Source organism: Harpia harpyja, chromosome 5 (genome assembly GCF_026419915.1).
Source record: "Harpia harpyja isolate bHarHar1 chromosome 5, bHarHar1 primary haplotype, whole genome shotgun sequence".
Taxonomy (NCBI): Eukaryota; Metazoa; Chordata; class Aves; order Accipitriformes; family Accipitridae; genus Harpia; species Harpia harpyja.
This window is the reverse complement of record NC_068944.1, coordinates 32,218,376-32,239,548: the sequence shown is the minus strand read 5'-3', so window position 1 is coordinate 32,239,548 and position 21,173 is coordinate 32,218,376. Positions and strand designations below refer to the sequence as shown.

The window sequence follows — 21,173 nt, the reverse complement described above, 5'->3', positions numbered from 1 at the left end:
TGACTCTCTCCTCAAGCATCCTTGTTCAAAGGGATCCTTAGCACTTTCCAAGAGGTGCACAACTCTCTGTAAAAGTAAATTCTGTCCAGAAATTTATTCTTTGTGTAGACATCTAAAACCAACCAACCAACCAAACATCTTCAATCTCAGAGTGCAAATGGAATTTGTAGGGCTGAAAATGAAAAGAAACATCTATTTATTTGTATCCTAAGAACATAGGAAGAGCACTGAATAAACATAAACCCAAGAGTAAACAGGAAACCCTGCAATGCAAAGAGTAAAATTAAGTAATTTCTCACTGGTAGAGATTGAAACCATTCCAGCAGCTGTAGGGATGAATTGTATCTTGGCACTGCCTGTCATGCTGTTGGCTGGCGAGGAATCTGAGACAACTGGTTTAGGATAGGGGCATAGCTCTGTGATGGCTGGAACAAGTGGGATGAAGCTCAGCCTAAAAGATTTAAGAGTCTAAGTCCAATTTTTGAAGTGAAACATCCAGTGAGGCTTCCATTCCTAAGTAATTTTTGAAAGTAGGGCTTGGACTGTTGCCATGATGAATGAAAGTCCTAAAAATACATCTGTGATTTATAAATATCCTCCTTGCTATTCCAGAGTTGTTAGTAACCAAGTCACTTTGAAAGTGGCATTTAAGCTTCTCAGTCATAGAATTATCAAGAAGGAACTCAGTTAATATCTGGTCTATCCAAGACAGGATTTACTCAAACGATCCCTGACAGATATTTGTCTAACCTGGTCTAAAAATCCTCCTGTGACAGACATCCCACAGCCTCCCCAGGCAAACTATTACTGTACTTGACTATCCACATCAATAGTAAGTTTTTCCTAATGTCTAATGTAAATCTCCCGTGCTGTGGTTTAAGCCTATTACTTGTCCTGTCCCTTGTGGACATTTCATAGCCTTTCAGACATCTGCATAGCATTATCATGTATTCCCTGATTCGTCTCTTTTTAGCCTTAGTTGAGGCTAAAAAAATGTCCCCTTAGGCACTGTGAAAAATTTTACCCAAAGCCAGCTTATGAAGTAGAACTGCTTTGTTAATGCCTTTATCAAATAGCAATTTCAGGATAACAGTGTAGTGTAATGGCCTATGGCAGGAAAGCCTGATACAACTGTGTCCACTTCAGAGACTTTATGGTTTAAATGGAGATTTGAGGTTGTATCATTTGCCCAACTTTTTACTTATTGGGATGTCAGTATTGGGATATCAAAAGTCTCAGTAAGTAGCTACCTTATTCAAGTTACTCATCTGGTGTATTGCTTCTGCAGCTAAAGCTTACATCTCTGCACAGCATTGCTAGTTGCCAGATGGACTGAACAGCTTACTCAAAGCAGCTCAGCACCTTCTGCAGCACTGCAGGCTTTCTGAAACAAGGTCTACCGTACTGCCTTATACAGCACCCAGCAGACTGAAGCCTGACCTAATCAGGTCCAGGCCCCACCAGATAAAGTTATGATGAAATTACAAGTATAAATGTTAAATAATAGTATTGTCTTCCCCTGAAGCAGTTTCCACTCCATGTAAACCATTTTTTTCCTACCCTTTTTGACTGACAAGATTTGGAAAGTTTGTGTTCATTTTCTGGCACTTCAGTTAGGAGGCATGACAGAGAGTTTGTGCTGATTTTATTTCCTTGTATTTTTAGAAGTAGTAGCAATGCTTAGAGTTTTATTCAGCTGTATGGAGAAATGCAGCTTCAAGAGCACACCCACATCATGCCTACCTGCCTTTGGGTATCAGTGTAAGGGGAGGGAGGTAGGAGGACTGTGAAAAAAGAGCATTGCACACTATGGCCACCAAAAGCAGTAAAATGAGTTCTGTTTTTGAGTTTCTTTTTTGAATGTATTCCTAATGTTTGCATGTGTCAGCTCTGCTGAGGTGGCATCTCAGGTTTTAAATTAATATTGTTGTAATGCATTTCTCTTTAATTAAAAAAGAGAGCTCCCCCGTAGGAAATTTCCTAAAACAAAACTCATTAGTAATAAACAGATTAAATCTTTATCAGTTAATCAACACTATAAACTTCTGAGCGTTCGGAGAGCGGCATGAGATAACACTGTCGTCATAATAAGAGTGTTTGAAATCATTAGGGACCCCGCCGTGCCGTTTGAGTGGTGAGAAAATAATGATTGAAGATGGGGCCCCCTACAGAGCTTGTGTGAATTCCCCTAAAGATTAAAGCTGCAAAGATTGGATTTTATGTTGGCCCCATCTCTAAAACATTTTTTTTTTAAATAGTGGGCAATGGTAGTGGGCAATACCAAACGAATTCTTAATGATGCTGATACCAGAACCTGTCATGATGCTACAAAATTTTTGAGCTGGTGGTTAGTGAAATTTTAGAGACTGTTCATGGGATGGGAGCCTTGCCACCTTCTCAGAGCAACTGTTCCCAGCTGATCTCTCTGAGGCTTTAACCTGTCTGCACTGCAAATTCCTCATCTTCCTCCACCCTGAATCCTCAACACAGTCACTTCCGTCAGGACTGTGGTAGTCATCATGCATATGCGGGAGTTCTGCTCTGGTCCAGTCGTCTCCTGGGGACAAAGAGCACAACCTGCTGTGCAGATGGAAGGGATCACATAGCTTTGGGCAGGGACCTTTCTGAAGAAGGTTGGGCATACTGGAGCAAGACAGGACAAAACTTGTCTGGCTGGTAGTATATCAACACATCCTAACCTGATATCATTTGGAGTCATGCACATTTAGAAAGTTACTCTATAAAGGCACTGACATTTTCTCCATCACTACTGGGAATGTGTCAGAGCTCCTCTTTGTCACCCTCGGAGGTTCTTCAGAGCCATTGGGACTATTTGGGTTCTTTTCCTTGAACTCTATGAAAAATAAAAATAAGTGGGCTGGAATAAAAATAGAGGCAGTAAGGAAAAAAAAAATCATGGTTGTTCACATCAAGCAAACTTACTGGAATGGGTTAGCAAGAAGTTATGAGCAGGGGGACGGCAACTGGGAGTCATACATAATTACTGCCTTTTCATTTCTCATCTTTCATCTTTATTTGGTCACCACAGCAATAATTGCATGTGTTTGGTCACAAAAGGGTCAATATAAATTGGTTTTGTTGTGGCATAAGTTAGAGCAGCAGTAACGGTATTATCAAACGTGTTAAGTTTGGAGCGCCCTTATTGCTTAAAATACACATTGAAGCTTAGGTGACACTGCTGCCTCCAGAGGTCTGAATTCAAATACTGTGGTGGAGTACAAGTGAATTGCCCATTCTTATTTTATTCTTCATATACTTAAGTTGTATTACAAAACACAGCCTGCTTGATAGATGCCTGCTGTGGAAAAACAAGAGTCCCAGTTCCTGCTCCTTCATTAGAATTGAATCCATAGACAGCTGTAAAACAAAAACCCCTCATATGGATGGTCTTGTTTAAAAGGCGGGAACTGAACTGCAGTGATTAATTTCAGAGACATTGGGGACTGTTTCTGTTTAGAAGTCTTTAGCTACCATGGCACTATGACTTTTGAAAATCAGATGGTAGGTGTCCTCACTTTTCTGTCACTTGTTCCAACTGGACATCTGTGTGCAAAAATCACAAATTTTAAAAATATCCCTTTCTTTTCCTCATATTGTGCTATGTCTTCATGTAGTGTATTTTGAAGCAGGTTTTGCAGGGGTAATTTGTTTGTAACAACTTCCTTTGTATTCATAATTACAGTCAGCTCTGTCACCTGTGAATTAAAACCTTTTATTAAATATCTTTATGAAATGCTAGGTGCAGATTTACTGGGAGGGGAATGAGAGGATAAAAGAGCTGTTGCATTCTTATTAACCACCGCATAATGCATTTCTGTGCCACGTGTTTGGGACTGCTTCTACCATTGAATCTTGTTTGTGCATTTGGAGAAAGAAGCACAGATATTTTTTGTTTCATTTTTTAAATACTGGAGTGAAAGATCACTTTCTATCAAGAGGCCAAATGCCCTGGCTTGGCAAAATGGACTGCTTGCAAGGGTCCATGTGATCCTTCTGATCGTACAGCTTTCCTACAATACTGTTTCTGTCATTCACAGGATGGGTGACCTTCAGATCTCAGTGGAAGGGGCTTTAACTCCCTGCTAAAAAAGGAGAATGCATCCCATGATTGTCATAATTTATCTATTCATCCTGTCTTCCTTACCTTTTCTTTTCTCTTTTTTTTTCTTTTCAGGATGGAGTAGGTGTAGATGAGAAGCTGTCTTTACGGCGGGTAGCCGTCGTAGAAGATTTCTTTGACATAATCTATTCCATGCATGTTGAAACTGGGCCTAATGGAGAACAAATCAGAAAACATGCTGGACAAAAGAGAACATATAAAGCAGTAAGTAAAAAAAGCAACTAAAAGTGAACATCAGTCTCTAAAAGCGTGAATTATTTGGGCTTAGTCACATGGTGTGCGATTTGTGTTTTTTTCCAACTGGATTAGTACTGCAACCCTCACCCTCAAATTTATTTCAGAGATCTTTCAATAATGCATGAAAACACACAGTTTAGAAATCACATTTTCTGTGTAGTAAGGGCCAGATCCATTGACTTCAGTAAACATTTTCTCATTGGTACAAGCAGAGAATTTATTCTTTCTGTAATGGTTTGACAATATCTCTATTATTAACTCTGTACTAATTAGTTGTTATTAAATGGATGAAGTCTTAAAGAAGACTTTGCAGGTGTTGCCACAACTTTGCTGAATGAGGTGCTGTACTTCAGCATATGAATGAAGTTGCCTTATAGTTTATTGCTGCAGACTAAGTATACTTAATGGTTTCATGGTATGAAAACTTGTAAATATGCTAAATTCAAAAGGCCGGAAAGCTACTAGGTACAATGAGAGAAGTATTGAGAGGGCAGCTCTCACACCTGCATAAACCGGCTGAGTAGAGAGAAATGATTATTTCTACGATTTTTAATTGCATGTTGTTGCTTGACCTAACCAGTTCAGCCACTGCCTTAAAATAGCTATAAATAGCTTTTGTGGTTAGTGGCACAAATGTAACACTTTCTTTTCGTACAGAGAACTAATGAAACATTTACTGCGCTTTCCTAAGGTAGTTAAAATGTATGTGCTTGCCTGGATTTGGATGGCCTAACTTCCATGTGCAGGGCTGTGATAGTGCCAGGCATGCTCAGCGGTTGATCCTGATCCACCTGCCCAGCTGTTTCCAGCTGCTGCAGCACCAGGAGCTCCCCCAGGGCAGTAGGGCAGGGAGTCCCAGCCAGGGCCCATCCCACAGCCCCGGCCAGGGTGCAGGGCTTCTGAGGCACCTCTCCCCGTGGCCCCAGTGGGATGAGGCCCACGGGGGGCTGTGCACAGGGCCCTGAGGTGACCTGTCACCCTGAACACAGTGTTCTTCACCTTAAAAGCAACCTGCAGTCGTGTAAGCTGTTTTTCATCAGGGGTCACCAAAATGTGGGGGAACTCCAGGTTTCTGCTACCCACATCTTCAATTTTAGCCGTAAGAAATTGCTATTTTTCCATTACTGTTTTTTTCAGATATATAAGAATCTTTGCTATGTGTTTATGAATCCCTTCACAGATATTTTATTTATAGGATATTTCAGGTGGTTTGTTGTGGGATAAGGTCTTGGCAAAATTTCTTATAATTTGTTCCCAGCGGTATTGGCCTTAAGATAGATATATGAAGGAAGACGTCAGTCATCTGGTGTGCTTTTGTAAGGCTTGGAGTGTTATTTTAGGGTGAATAAACACAAACTGTCTAATTTTCATCTGTCACCTTGACCATTTTGATACTTGGTCTTCTCTTTTAGAAAGCATTAGAGAAGTAATATTTTCATTGACCTTTCTATTTTGTTTTACTTCCGTAAGCTGTTCAAAGGTATAGGTCACAAACTTTGTATAATAATATACAAGTATAAAGAATACTACCAACTATAAATACAATACTTCAAGTCATCATCCTGCAAATACATGCCAAGTATAATATTTACCATTGTAAGAATCCCATGATTCCAGGTCAGATAAGAAATTTGTGTATTGCGAACAGCATGAAAGACAACTAGTGTATCTTCTGTGAGGAGAACTATTTGTACAGATTCAATAGCCTGCACAGTAGATTCATTTGATGTCAACTGTTATTGCAACTGAGACCTGAGCTTATTATGTCATTATGAGCAGAGGATAAGGATGTCCAAATGTAAGTTTGTGTCATTACCAGAGTCTGCAATATTTGTGCATTCATTTCATTGCATATTTGTTTATTAAGGGCATTGAGTCTTATTTCCCAAGGACAGGATTCACATATATAATTTTTAAAGTCTTCTATAGATTAAAAAAAAGGAAAAAAGATCTATCCTGATGCGAGAGTTAAGTAAACAGGCCTCAAATTCTACCAGACTAGCTGGGGAAATGCATGCTCCTTTACTGGACCTGTCCGTGAAAATGCCTTCACTAAAAATGATGAGCTGTGGTGTCAGTCTGTTCCTGCAAGCCATGCAGTATCTATCTCCTCTGTGGCATTGCAGGAGGAAAGAGGTAGTATCTCGAGTAACTGTCTCACAAAGCATTATATCCTAAAAGCTTTATAAATCAAACTGAAGTACTTTGGTGGGGTTTAATTTTATTAAGTGAATTGGGAACAACTTAATTTAGTCTTGTTTCTTCATTCACATGTCAAAAGTGAATCATCCTTGAGATCTGTGAATGTATTTATCATGCATAAGTATTCACTAAATAGTTTGAGTGAAGAGTTTTTACAGAAAGGATGGTTCACAAACTGTATGCTACAACTGCTATTTGTTATTCATAATTCCTGGCATGTGATGATCACATTGCTTCTGCTCTCTGACTGGATAACCAAAACATTTTAACAGAGAAATGATGGGGAGAAAACCACCACGATTTTGGTACAAAATTGCTAAGCTTCTGAAGTTCATAAATATTGTCATGGATTTTCAGTACCCAAGTATTTCTAAAAAATTAGTGGCACAGCCCTAAGAATTGCAACATATTGATTTCAAGTAATTGCTTTGCTTATATATGTGTGTCTATTTTCAATAGTGAACCTGCTCCACTCAAAATTTTGAATAGCACTCAAGAATGATTAGAAGGGTAATGAAATTGTCAAAGGTGACTTAATTAACTACTGTTTGCATTTATCTAGAGTAGCAAACTTGGAATAGGTAGAGTCTTTTTAGTTTTTGATAGAGTTACCCCAGATGCTGGAGTGCTAAAATATATCAGTATGTCTCTCTGAAAGCGTGTTCAGAACAGCTTACAAACTCAATTAGTGAATCTGTAATCTGCACTGACTTGTTTACGTTAACTGTGTGGAAACAAATGGCATTTTTACAACTGATTGATTTCTGTGGGACTTCCTACAGTGGTGCCTCACGGGAAGATAAATAGGATATGGTGCTTGGTACCTCTAAGAGAGCAGCATATTGGAAGGGAACCTTTATATTTTAACTGGGGCAGCAATGTATCAAACTCAAACTTTATGATTTCTTGACAAATATCCTATAGATTAACTAGGAAAGCATCTATGCTTCAATATTTAAGTTTAGAATAAGGTCCTGTTTTCTTCTCTGCATACTAACAAATAAGAAGGGAATTGTACAAAGTCTATCTAAATGATGTGGGAGAGTAACCTTGAAAATATGCAAAAAAGAGTGAACTTCCTGTTTAACTGGCAGGTTTTGTGCTCAAGTGCCCAACTTGTATGCATTATAAGATTGATGGGCTGTATTCCTTGCCAGCATAGCTGTAGGTAGATCCACACTAGCAAAAAAAAGACCCGGCTTATATATATAAAATGAAACTAAGATCTTTAAATCATATCTGGAGTATGCCAGACTGAAGGAATACTTAATACGATGTTTATAATCTCAGCTAGTTCCCTGGTTCCCAAGGAAGTTTACAAACAGGGAAAACATCGAGGGCCTTGGTCTGGGAAATAATTCCCTCACAAAGGCAGGATATGTGACACAAGGCCTGGTCAAGTCAGTTGCTCAGCAGGGGCACAGGTGACTAGGAAGGTGCGGAAGGTGAAAAGAGCATGTTCCTTGGTGCCAAGGAAAGCAGCGGTGCCCAAACAGGTCGCTGCTTGTCCTGCATTCCCCCCGGGTCCTCTGTCAGGCTCCACAGGAGGGGGGGAGAAATGTGCTGATGCAAGGAATTGGTTAAGTTGTCAGGAGAGAGTACCAAGGATCCTTGTAGGGGTGACTCTGCTAGCACTCGCTGCTACAGCTCAATGCCCTAGAGGAACTGTGTTGTGTTGGGATAGTACTTTTCACTCTTTGTCCTAAAGGAGTTATTTTTGTATAGGCATCCCACTCTGAAAGGAGAACCGCGGTGTCAAAGCGGAGATGGGGATGCACAGGACAGAAGTGTTCAGGAAAAGAATCCATCTGGTGTATTGGGAAAGGCATGCAACAAGTGCATAGTGGGCTTTCTGTGCCTTTGTAGAGCTGCATTTCTTGATTTAAACTGTTCTAAAATTTAAATTTGAGTGGTGAGGGGTATATCAGAGGTAGGAGTAACTGGGAAAAGTTGTGGCTACAGTAGCAGCATAATGCAACAGGCTCAAGCTGTTAGGACAACTCTTTGCGATTCAGTGCAAACCAGGAAAAAAATAGCCTTATTACATTTTTCAAGAAACTCAAATGGTCTGTGACCAGATGGAAGATGGAAAACATCTCTGCCTCCTCTCAGGCCCAGCTATGGGTACAGGTAGGCCAGATTTAGTGATCAAGCCCTATATTTCAGAGTATATTTTATTTTCTTTACTTTCTTTAATATTCTTAAAAAAGATGTTAGATTTTAATTCATTTAAACAATAGAGTAAGTGCCTCAGCTTTGTATGTTATATCTAGACAAAGTTTCCCATAATTAAGTGCATTACCTACCTGAGAACTGTTTGTGTAAATCTCATAGCCACCTTAAGCACCTTAAATTCCATGTGCATATTCTACTTGAATGTTTTTACCTGTGAAGGATGATATAATATCTGCCTGTTGAGCCTGTGTAGCCACTGTGCAAAGCTTTGAAATGTTACAGCAGTGAACTTGAGTAGTGAGTGAGGGTTGTGATGGCTGAGCAGGAGAAATGGGTCAGTTAATAAAACTCCCAATCCATGAATGAAAAAAGAGCACCGGGCTGATGAGCTGGAAGAGAAGCAGGTTTGTAAAACATGGGGGAGATATTGATGTGTCAAGGGAAAGTAGCTTGAGGCAAGACTCTGATCAGATAGGTAGTACATAAATATGTAACATCTGAGGCAGAACAGGAGTCTATTAGGTGTGGGGCAATATCTGGGGTCCTGTTCTTCACCCAGTTGTTGCAGTAATAAATGTTTCTTGGTTTGGGATCGGGCTGTTCAGTAGATTCCCTCTTTCCTGTCACCCTAAGAAAAAACCTTCCACAGATTGTGAAACATGGCGTGACTCCTTTCCCCTCCCAAAACAGGAATGTGCTTGCGAGTCCCCTCTGAGCATCACAGTGAACGTGTTTTCCTCGGGAAAGAATTTTTTGACAGGTCGCACTGTGAAATAACATAATCTCCTTCCAGTACAACTTCCCTGATCAAACAGGGCTAAAGCAGGTTTGGAGCCTGGCTGGTTTCTGTCCAGGGTAGACCTTGTCCTTGGGGAAGCGGAAAAATACGACGCTTGTGCAGGGCCTTAACGCACTTAAATCCTTGCATCCACACTGTTCCTGGGTGCATGGTGAAACAGCCAAGCCCTGTGCACTTTTACTCTATGGACTTGTTCTTGCTTCTTTGCAAAGGGCAAGTGTTGAGTGTCCTGGCAGTAGTCCTGCTAGCAGGTGTCCCCCATCGCTTCCCTCGCAGAAAGCAGCTTCTGCTACACAGGGAGGGAAGCAAGCCGTGAAGCGCAAGTTTAGCACGAAAGGGAACAGCATTTTCCCCAGTATAGCAGGGTAGCGAGCTCTTGATAAAACTCCCAGCAGTAATATATCTGCTTTCTTATGTCATCCTTCTATTCTGACCTCTTGATGAGGAAAGGAGAGGACTTTCCTCGGCTGGCTTGCCCTCCTGTCATCAAGAAACCAATTTCTGCCACCTGGTTTGATGGCTGTGGGCCCAGGACGGATTACCGTCTTCACTCTCCCTGTCTCTCTTTCTCTTCTCTTGGAAGTCTTCTTTCGATCATCTTCGCCCCCTTACCCTCCTTAATTAAAAAAATATACACACACACCAAAAAAAATTCTCTATTCTGACACATCGTATCTTCCAGACTACACATACATCCTCCATGTTAATTCTTTAGGGGTTAATAGGTTCACTTGCAAAATTTCACTCCCTCCCCTCACAGTTGTCTTTCCTGCTCTGCCATATGTGTCCTAAAATCTGCCTTTCAGTTTAGAGCTTGTTAATTTTCCAAATAAAAATGTAGCTCTGAAAGCTACATCATCACAACATCCTGCACTTAAATAATCTGAATATTGGAGAGCATAAAAGAGACTGCCTGTTTTCTCTGCCTGCAGTGATGGAGTAGGAATGCAATACGCTTCTCATAGACAATTAGGGCATGCATCACTTAGCTCCAGTCTAAATCAGATTACATGCTCAGGTACTGGATTACTTGCCTTGTAGTAGTTGTGCTCTTCGTGGGATCCAGTAAATAGCATGTAGGTCAATTATAGGTCTAGAAGGCCTTTGTTGCTGGGTGATGTTTTGGATGGGTTGATATATGTCAAAATCTATTATAGACTTTTTGTGAACAATGAAATAAGATCATAAAAGTTTTGACTCTGAAGTTGCTGAAGTCAACTCCTTTTATTTTCTTCTGAGTTCAGAGTTAAAATGAGATATGTGTAGGTGCACATGGACTGTATTGTTAGGAAATGTTTGCTTCTTATCCTGTAACTTTGGGGGCTAAAACAAACCCTGTATGAGTTTTGCACTCTTTGCTTAATGCTCCAGACGTCTAGTTTCTTCTTCATATAATTTTTTTCCCTTTACAATGTAAAAAGCATTCAGCTGTAAGAACTATACCTAGTACACAATACCTAAACACCAACCTGCTAGGATTGCTTATTTTCTGATTTGTCCATGGTGCAGAATACATCCAGATGCAAGATAACACATTTCTACAAGCAACAGAAGATATGCTAATGTGCAATAAAACCACTAGTAAGAATAAGGAAACCCATTAGAATACTTCTAAAGCTTCATATTTGAAAAAAGTATACTTACTTTTTTTTCAAGCAATGCAAGTAATGTTATCAGTATGGTAAATCAGCACTGATTGTTCTTTGATTGGTACAGGCATGTGTGTGAGCAGTTTCTTGTAAGTCATGCCAAAAACATGCCGGTGTGCATTGTTAGTATGTGGATGTAAACAATGCAATATCGCCCACTTCAATTCACTTTTCTGGCTTTATTTTTTCTTAAAATGTAGAATTGTGTGCATTTGGGTTTTTTTGTGTAGAATTGCAATAAAGCAATATTCTTTTATTGCAGCACATCACTGAATGAGATGGTCTGGCTATATTTTTTGTTAGCTAATGGCCTTGAGAAGAGAGCTAGGAGCAGGGCCACCGAAGGCAGTGAGAATATACAGCATCAATGAGGACTGAGTCATTATTGCTTTCTTTCAGATAGAATAGAGGACAGAAACAAATTTTCCTGATGAAGTCAGACCACTGTCTAAGGTATTTCTGTATAATTATTTAAAAAGTGTCATAGGTCTCCAGGTTGTGCTCTGAAATACTCACATGCAAGCCAGCTCCATGAACTACATCAACCCAACCTTGTGCACAAGCTGGTAAACTCTACTGAAGGGTGAAATACAGGATTTTGTGTTCAGCCTTGTGCTAATTTGGTTAGAGAGCTTCCCGGCTACAGCTGATGCTAAGCCAGCTGGTTCGGAGCATGGCCAGAGTGAGCAAGCAGCTATCTGCATCTTATGAAGTAGATGTGCCCTTCCTTAATGAGAAAGGCAAACAGAAGTCTGCACTGTTGGGGACATGAGGTTTGGGGGGAGGTTTTCTAAGCTTTCTGGCATTGAAAATTGGAAAGAGCTTTTTGTGTATATTCAAGCAGCAAGAATAAGGAAAGCTGTGGGTTATGTCCTCTATGTATCTCTTTTAATATCATACCTATTGTATTACGGCAGTTTATACAGGCTGAAGTCTTGGAATGTAAGTGGTTGATTCAAATTACAAAATAAACAGGGGAGGAAGTTGGTGAAAACTGGTGTTATTTAGGGAAGGGCATCCTTAAAACTGTGTTGCAGTGGGAGGCTGGAGACACAAGCATCTGCTATGTGGACAAATTTAGTTATAAAACCCGGTTCCCTTACAGTCAGTGGAGCATACCTATCAAATCTGGGCCTTAGCTCACTTGCTTTCCGTGGAGGATTTTCATCTTGTTTGAGCAGAACCGGAATTTTGACAGAGATGCTTGATTAGAATAAATGGAGCATTCCTATCAAATGCAGGCAACTAATGAATCCATGGGTAAGCTCCATTAATTTCAATACAGTGCTAAATGTGTTAAATGTTACGAGAGAGAGGTTGCTGTGTATGTGCCCTTACCAATTTTCTTAATGCTAAATTCTAGCTGATTTTAAGTTCTTTTTTAAGATTCCATAAAGCATGAGTATAACCAATGTTTTCATATTTAGAAAGGTAAATAAGCATCTGTTCTGTGGTATAAAAACCAGGAAAAATAATCTGAAAAAAATTGTTTTGGTAGCATCTCCCATTCAAAAATGGCTTCATTTAGTGCCTTCATTTTCAGATAAATTTTTTCAGGCCCAGAGAAAATCTTTGCCAATTTTCATCACAGAACAAATTTTGCTTTTATACTAATCCCCTTCTCCCCCTCAAAATAAGATTTCTGTTATATAAGAAAACAACAACAATAAATGGCCTAAACAATACCATAAACAGGATGGTATAATTTGCATTCTTATTTTACAATGCATCATTTTCATGTATTTCCATGACTCATGTCACATCAACAAACACTAATTTAAACTCCACCTATTTTCCAAAATACTGTCATGATAAATTTGGTCCATGGAGTTTTAGGAAACATAAGTTTCAACACAGGTTAAGTAGGTGACGAGCCAAGGGGAAGAGTGTAAGAGAGTTAAAACTTGCCATTGCTCCTCCTTTTAGCACCCTTGTGAGGAGCATGAGTGATTTACACAGTATGGAATCCCATTTTACATCCAGTTAAAGAAAGTTACCTTGTCCTTTCTTGTATCCACACTTTGATACACCCCACCTCCATCCTTCTGCACTTCCTACAGAGACTTGCATCAATGCAGGGCTTGATAGGAAATCCAATCCTGCTGTAGGTTTTACAATAAGGGAATACAAGCAGGTATCAGTTGACTCTCTTAATCTCTCTTGCTGGGACTTTGTCTTTCTTTAGGGGTTGTCTCCATTGCAAGACAACCACCTTGGTTGGGAAAAGAAAGGCTAGAGATTCCTTACAATACTTGCACTGTTCAGTGTATATACATCAACATATATAATGAATCACAGAAGAGCCATTACATGGCTTTGCCTTGTAATGATGTCATGAAAATATCCAAGTTTGGAGATTCTTCCACCCATCTGGTAAAGCCGCTCCTGTGCACTGGCCTCTTAGTGAAGAAGTTTCTGCTGATGTTCGGTTTGAATGTCCCAAACCGCAGTTGGTGGTTGTTGTCCTTGGTTATACCCTCTGAAGAGTTTCTCTCCACAGTTTTTTAACTCCCCTTCGGGCAGTGGTGGGCTGCAATTAGATCTCTCTCTGCCTCATAAGCTACATGAAACAAATCCAGCTCCCTCAACCCTTCCTTGAAGGTTTCCTTTAGATTCCAGCTGCCACGGTGGCCTGCCGCAGAGCCTGCTCCTACTTCTCAGCAGCCTCCTTGAACTGTGGAGGGGCAACCCAGGCACATTATTGCAGCTGCTGTCTCACCAGCACTGAGTAGAGAGGGATAATAACTTTGCTTTATCTGCTGGCCATACACATAACGTAGCCAGTATGAGATGTGCTTTATCTGTGATCAGAGAGTGTGCTGTTGGCTCATTTTCAGCTTGGCGCCAACCTCCAGGTCCTTTTCACCAAGGCAAAATGTCTATAAAGGTGTATGCATCCTTGGGGGTGGGGGGAATGCAATCTTCAAAACCAGCAATACCTGTTTCCTCCTCTCCCCTTTCAAAAAAGAAAAAAAATCCCTCTGTCCTGGTTTCAGCTGGGATAGAGTTAACTGTTAACACACAGTTAACTCTATCCCAGCTGAAACCAGGACACCCTCTGATGCCTGCTTGTGAGTATGTGGTTGGAAAGAATGATAACGTTGAAATGAGGAAACAACCAAAATCTGTTATTTCAAGGTAAACCAGAGTCTTTAAAATCCAGCAATTCTGAAATTCTATAACTATTAGTAAAAATAACATATTTACTCCATAGTATTAAATCACAAGCTTTCCAAGAATATTTTTGCAAAACATTCAAATACAAATTTAAAATAGTAAAGAGACTGTGATTGCTGCTAATACACTGAGTCCTATATCTCTCTACGTGTTGTTACAATAAAAATAAATAGAGCACATAAGCCAAGCACTTTCTGGTTTTGGTGTTGGTTATAAGAAAAAGGTTACTCTTCAACTTTTTTTAAAAACATCCCTCAGTGGGATGCCTGTTATGTATGAATCTTTTTGCTGAAAGGAATTTGAAAAAAACCTGTAAACAGAACACAACGCCCCTTTTGATATAAATGAAATTTTGTTCAGTATCAACTGTTATTAGGGATTAGATGATAAGTAGGCAGATTGGATAGATGTTTCTTGAAATCCTACATAGTATGCAGAACATGCTTTCATTGTGCTTCCTGGCATTATAAGATAATATGCCTTATTTGGAAATATAATGATCAGTTCTGTTAAATCATGTTCAATCAGCTTATATAATAACACCTATATTTTGTTATTCATTTCAGATTTCAGAGACCTATGCCTTCCTACCGAGAGAAGCGGTGACACGATTTCTAATGAGCTGCTCAGAGTGCCAGAAAAGAATGCATTTAAACCCAGATGGAGCAGATCATAAAGGTAGTTTTAGTGTCAAATAGTGGGATGTAAAGTAATTTTACTCCTAATACCCATTTATATTTTCCTAGCTTAAGTGAGGGTTCATAAAAATTTGGTAGACTGGAACAGTTCAGTAAGTCAGATCATCTCATTTACTTAAGCTGGAAGGTAGTGAATCTTCTGCTTTCACTTAAGGATGGAGTGTAATACCATATGCACCCTCAACAGAAAGATGATTTTATCTGGAGGAAATAATTTATTTTGCTATGGAAATGTTTATATGGGGGCTTAAACATAAGGAATAGATAGGGTGCATGTGCTGTAGTCATTTAGGGAAGAAGAACTCATCACTTTTCAGGGTTTGAACTTGATTTTCATTTTTCTTCGGGAGACTTCCATCTGTACAGCCTACAAGCGATTGAAGATGCCAAAGTTAGAGCTAAATGACATAACTGTCTGACTGACTGCAGAGTAGGCTGATGTAGCCTCCGCAATTAACATATAATGCATAATAAATATTTTTATTGCAGATAATGGAAAACCTCCAACTTTGGTGACCAGTATGATTGATTACAACATGCCAATTACTATGGCTTATATGAAACACATGAAGCTGCAGCTACTAAATTCACAGCAAGATGAGGTAAAACCTGAAATCTTTTGGTTTTCTGTTCTCCTGTGTTCTTTGGTACTTCTCTTTGCGGTAGCCAGGAAACTGAACTGAAGATGATTGTTGATCCCATCTTTATAATTTTGTTGCTAAAATAGTGAGTCTGAAACCAAACCAAGGCTGTTTGCAAGTATTCAGGTTGAGAGAAAATGTCATGACTTACCACCCTTCCATGGCTGGGGGTAATATGCCGTACTGCTTCAAATTACCTGAAGGTGCCCTTTTACTGTCTGGGCCAGCAGGAAGGGTAACGGGGGTAGCATGTTCACCCAAGACTTAGTGCTGTGTTCAGCAGTGACTTTCATTGTCTACTTCTAGAAAACAATACCATCAACAGCTGAAATGAATGCCATGGTGTTCTCAACTTTAGCAGCCAGGATGCAACACATTACAGTGAGATAGATGGAAACCTTGGCAACATCAGCTGAAATCTTTAAGGCAAAAAGCTTGATAAATAAGAGTAGGGGTTGCTTTTGAACTTTGAATAAAAAGACAGGAAACAAAAGGAAGAGAAGTAGGCTGAGAATCAAGCTTCTTCAGAGAGAATTGGAATTGAATGGTATTTACTTCTAAAAAATTATTTTCTTTCTGTGATTTATTCAGAGTTTTTCCAGATCCTAAGTGCTTCATCAATTGGATAGCACCTACCAAATTATTTGTAATAAACTCATTTTGCTAGAAATGTGTTCATTTACCATTTCAGCTGCCAAATAGTTAGAAGCCCAGCTATGTGCCAGCCAAAAAGCAGTCCTACACGCTGTGTCCTTCTGCCTGACTGCAACATATTTTTTAATAAAGAAAACCTTCAAAAACAACCTTAGCAGCTGGATTATGTCAAAGACCCTGACTGACTCCTGACTTCTGTGGAATAAGCCAGATTTGGTTTCATAATAAGTAGATATGGGCTATTGGTGGAGATTTATGAATTATTCAAAACCCCATAGAACAGGGATTTCATCACTCTTTTAGAAATACCAGGATCCTTGTTTTGCTTTTGCCTTTATTTTAATTGTGGAGGGTGTGGGGAGAGATCCCTGACTCAGAGTTCTTCATGCACAAATACAGCCTGGTCATCTTTCCCTCCTATTGAGTCTCCCTTCTGCATGCTGCCCCTTTTTAGGGATCTGGCAGCAGGGTTTCAAGCAGCAGGAGAGAAGAGCTTTATCCTTGCAGCAGCCTTAGGAGTTAAAGGACTCTTTGTTTTTTCCACTTCTTCCCTTTGAGAATTACTCCACCCACAACAGGGTCAAGGGCTCATGCTGGATCAGGGCCACCTACCACAGTGCCTCTACAGCCTGAATGTTTAGGTGTAGTCTTTCTGGTCTGATGGCTGAAATTTGTGTTAAACCAGTTTTTTCATCTAGATGAACCAGGGTAGATGATATGGTGGCAGCAAGAAGCGCCATTGCTTGCTATCTCCCTGCCCAGCTCAGTTTTGCAGCTCTAATGTTACTGTGTATGAAATGTTTGTAGCACTGGATTTATGAAGATAAAAGTAATTTTTGATATGTTTTAGTAATAACGTCTTTGCCAGGGCAGAGTGGACACAAGGAAAGTCGTCAAGATAATCTTTACATCTTTTCTCAAGGCAGAGTTTTGTTAAGAATTTCTTTTTCCTTCAGGCTGTACATTTGTTGCACTGAGAACAAAATGGCAATGAAAATGGTGTAGTACAAAGCAGGAAGATTTTTGGTGCATACGTTCAAGCTATTTAATGTACTTGAAAAACATGCTTGGGTTTGTAGGAAGACTCTGTTTCCAAGGTTTCATCAATCATATCTGTATTCTTGTGGAGGGGGTGGAATTGAGACAGGAGTAAACTTGGATCCCACGACTAGCTAGCACAGTGACTGAAAGCCTCCTAATTCTCTCATCCTCAATTCATCATTTTTAAGCTGAGGCCATCGATGAAAGGGAAACAGGCTTCATCTAACAGGAGAACTCATCACTGTGTGGGAATTTACAGCTGTGCTACAACCGGTGCAAAGATGCCAGTGGCTCCCAGCTCCTTTCCCCATGCCTGTGTGTCCACGCAGATTCAGATGAATGTTTACACAGGTTGGGGAGCGAGGTGGAGATATTCTGCAGAGTGCTGTAGGCAAACATAGGCCTGCCCATGTGTGTTGTTTTATACCTATGCTAGCGCTGGATAGCCAGCACTCGTTTTCTGGGAGCCCATACAGGTTGCCTAACCCCAGAACTGGAAAACGTAAGCTGCTGCTTGCTGGTTCCTACAGGATTCAATGGGAAATACCACTGTGTCTTAACAGAGGCCCAGCCTTCCAGAAGGTCTGGGGGAGTTTGTGTTCTGATCTTACTCTTTGAACAAGCAGTGTGCATTTTTCCTAAACCTCAGAACCAGCTCAGCATGTGCCTTGGCCCCCTCTCTCTGGGGCAGGAGGCTAGTGGGCACCATGGTTCTTGTGTGAGGGCAGGGTTCAGGTATTTGCTGCTGCTGTACCTGGGGTGCTCCCGCCTTATCTGAGCAAGGCAGACAGGTGCCCACTAGAGAAGATCTCACTCTTCCGTTTAGTGCTTTACAAAACTTTGAGAACAAAGTATGTTTGTTTCGTTATTTGTCATTGTCCTGGTGTGACAGTGCAAAACAGCATCACCGTGCGTGTTGTCCCACTCTCACTCCTGAATGGCATTTGGCAGTACTTCATCCCAGTTTAACAAGAGTTGTGACTGCAGGGAACTTGCCTTCCGAAAATGAGAGAAATGCCCCTGCAAGCTGGAAACATCACTGAGACCCAAGAGAGGAATTGATTTAAAGGCCAAGCACTCAGAAAGAAGCAAGCAGCTACATTAGTATCTGTAGAAACCAGTTCACAACAAGTACACAGCAAATCATATTCTAAAGATTGCTGTTTTTCTGGGTCAATTCTGGTGAGCAACCCAGAAAAATAGTCAGAATCCTGTCAGTTGTTTTTCTTTTTTTTCCCCTAAAAAAATAAATAATTATATTAATTAGAAAAGTATTTTAAACTGATCTTCAGGGAATACAAAATTATTTGCCATATTTTTCTCTGTGTTCTTTAAAATGCTTTTCTTCATAACAGGAGTAATTATCTCAGAAAAATTGTTACTAAAAATATATCACCTTAGGTTTGTATGTTGCCTCAGCAGCTTACAGAGCAAGACTTGTGGTTGCGTAATTTTTAATCCATGAGTGGATGCATGAACTTCAGTGGGACTGAAACAAGTGAAGTTAAACATGTACGTGAATGTTTGCTGGACTAGGTCCAAAACTGTTTTGCTTTTATAAATGGGGACAAAATATTTGATTGGGACTTTTACTTTTTGCCCTCTGCTATCATCCCTAGTAGATGCTTTGTAATTAGACTTGATGGATAAATCATGTTGAAGATGTATAAGGTAGAATAAATTTGAAGTGATTCTCATGTGATTATATTACTTTGGTTTGCCACTGACTGTCATTTGAACATGCTCAGAACTTTTATAAGCTTTATCATTTTCATAGATGCTTCTTTAAACACAGTAGCAGTGTAAGGGTGACATCATGTCAAGGGAATTTGGTGGTGGATTCTTATTAGGTCAAGCGGCCATTCGGAAATACCTTACTGTGAGTGGTCATCATGGGGTTACTGACCTTGCTTGGGAAAGGTAGACGATTCAGGTAGGGAATGTGGAGAGCTCTCCTCAACCGAATTTGAATAACAAGGACTTGGTATGGGGTCTCTACTTATTAGCCCTCTTTTGCAAAATACTAGGGAAACAGTTACAAGTGTGCGGTAATGGAGTATCCTCATAGTTGGACAAATTGCATTTGTCAGATTATCATATCACATAAACACTGTGTTTTCCTTGCTCTTCTTTATGTGCTCTGCTTGTTTGCTTATATACACAAAGATTTAGCATGATTACACCCTGCTCCAGGTGTGAGTGAAACAAATGGGAACGAGTGAACTGCACATATAACGTGAACAGCATACGATGTTTTCTGACATGTCTCTGAAACTTTCCGTTTGCAGGATGAAAGCTCTATAGAAAGTGATGAGTTTGATATGAGTGACTCAACTAGGATGTCAGCTGTGAACTCTGACCTCAGCTCAAATCTGGAAGAGAGAATGCAAAGTCCTCAGAACCTCCAGGGCCAGCAGGATGGTAAGGCTCTCGTTTCATACAGAAAATGTGGTATTGCCTTGTCTTTTTCCCATTCTGTGCCTTCATTTAGTACCTGCTGTGTCCTTTTCTTCATAATGTGTTTCATTAGGTAATTTGAAATGTATGTTACCTATGTCTCAGCGTGAAGAGGATGAAGTTGGGTTTTTCTGCAGGTTAATTTATTTGTTGCTTAGGCAACAGGTGAGTGCTTAGACCACTATACGTTAGGTATTATTATTTTACTATTTTTATATACATAGTGTGACCATACACAGGCATAAAAGGAAATGAAACTCAAACCTTTCTGAGGCAACCCAGAAGGCTGAGAAAGTTGTTTTTACTGGTTGCAATCAGGGAGAGGGGTGTGACAGAAGCATGGTTATTTGAGAGCTAGGAATTGGGATGTGGTATTCAGAAGAAAGGATGAAAAAGACAAACTCTGATAGGGAAATAGAGGTAAAAGAAGAGAAAACAGAACAAGCAGCATTGTAAATTTGAATGTTAATTATTTCTAGGTTAGTTACAACACAAAGCTAATTCGTTGGTGAAAGAGATGGAAGTTTTACTTTGTATAGAAGATGCATAGATGTGTATGTACTCTTTGATTTCAGCCCGTGTTATAGAACAAGTTAGATGGGCCTGGTTTGGAATGAACTTTCTCCTTGCCTATGGAGCTCACAAAGAGCCTGCCCACTACAGGCTGTGACAGTGGCTCATGTGTGGCACATGAATGCGCGACACCCAAAGTGCAGGTCCATTCTATTGCTATTAGAAACAGCACATTGGTATTCTGTACTTGTGACGCTGTAATTTCCTGATCATGTGTGCCAATTCGGAAGCGCTTCTTATATTTCTCCTGAACGCTAAATATATGGGATTTGACAGTTAAGCTGGATTCTTTCCACTTTATGCATCATGGTCAATTGCTAGCTGGTAAGCTATTTAGGTGAGAAAGGGTGTGCTGAGTAGTGGCTGATAGGATCTGGTGATGGGTAGGACATTCTGCTGTGTTGCTCTCCAGACATATAAGGGAGAAGAATATCTATGATAATTTGGTAGGCCAGATTCTAACCACAGCTGCCTTTTGCCTGAGTGTCCTCAAGCTATCACAAAATTTGTGCAACTTTTGACTTAATTTCTATGTATGTTCACTAAAGGAGCAGTTCTGATGCACAAGATGTAAGGAAAGTCAGTTCCCTTTCCTGTTGAAGTTTGACTTTTCAGGGCTAATATATTACAATAATACTGCTAAGTTTGAGTTTTCAGGGGTACTTTGGAAGGTGCCATTTTTAATGTATCATCTGGCTTTCAGTGCAAAACTGTGCTTTAGAGGTTTTT

General features: G+C 40.0%; 1 protein-coding gene across 4 annotated transcripts in view; it reads left to right on the top strand.

Moving 5' to 3' along the window:
* Positions 1-21,173, top strand: part of NOL4 (nucleolar protein 4) — a 201,571-nt gene that overhangs the window by 32,484 nt on the left and 147,914 nt on the right. For all 4 annotated transcript variants that reach the window (XM_052788050.1, XM_052788051.1, XM_052788049.1 and 1 more), the window contains exons 2-5: positions 4,196-4,345; positions 14,947-15,058; positions 15,568-15,680; positions 19,703-19,835. In XM_052788050.1, coding sequence (XP_052644010.1) covers positions 4,196-4,345; positions 14,947-15,058; positions 15,568-15,680; positions 19,703-19,835 — 508 coding nt within the window. The remainder of the gene's footprint in view (positions 1-4,195; positions 4,346-14,946; positions 15,059-15,567; positions 15,681-19,702; positions 19,836-21,173) is intronic.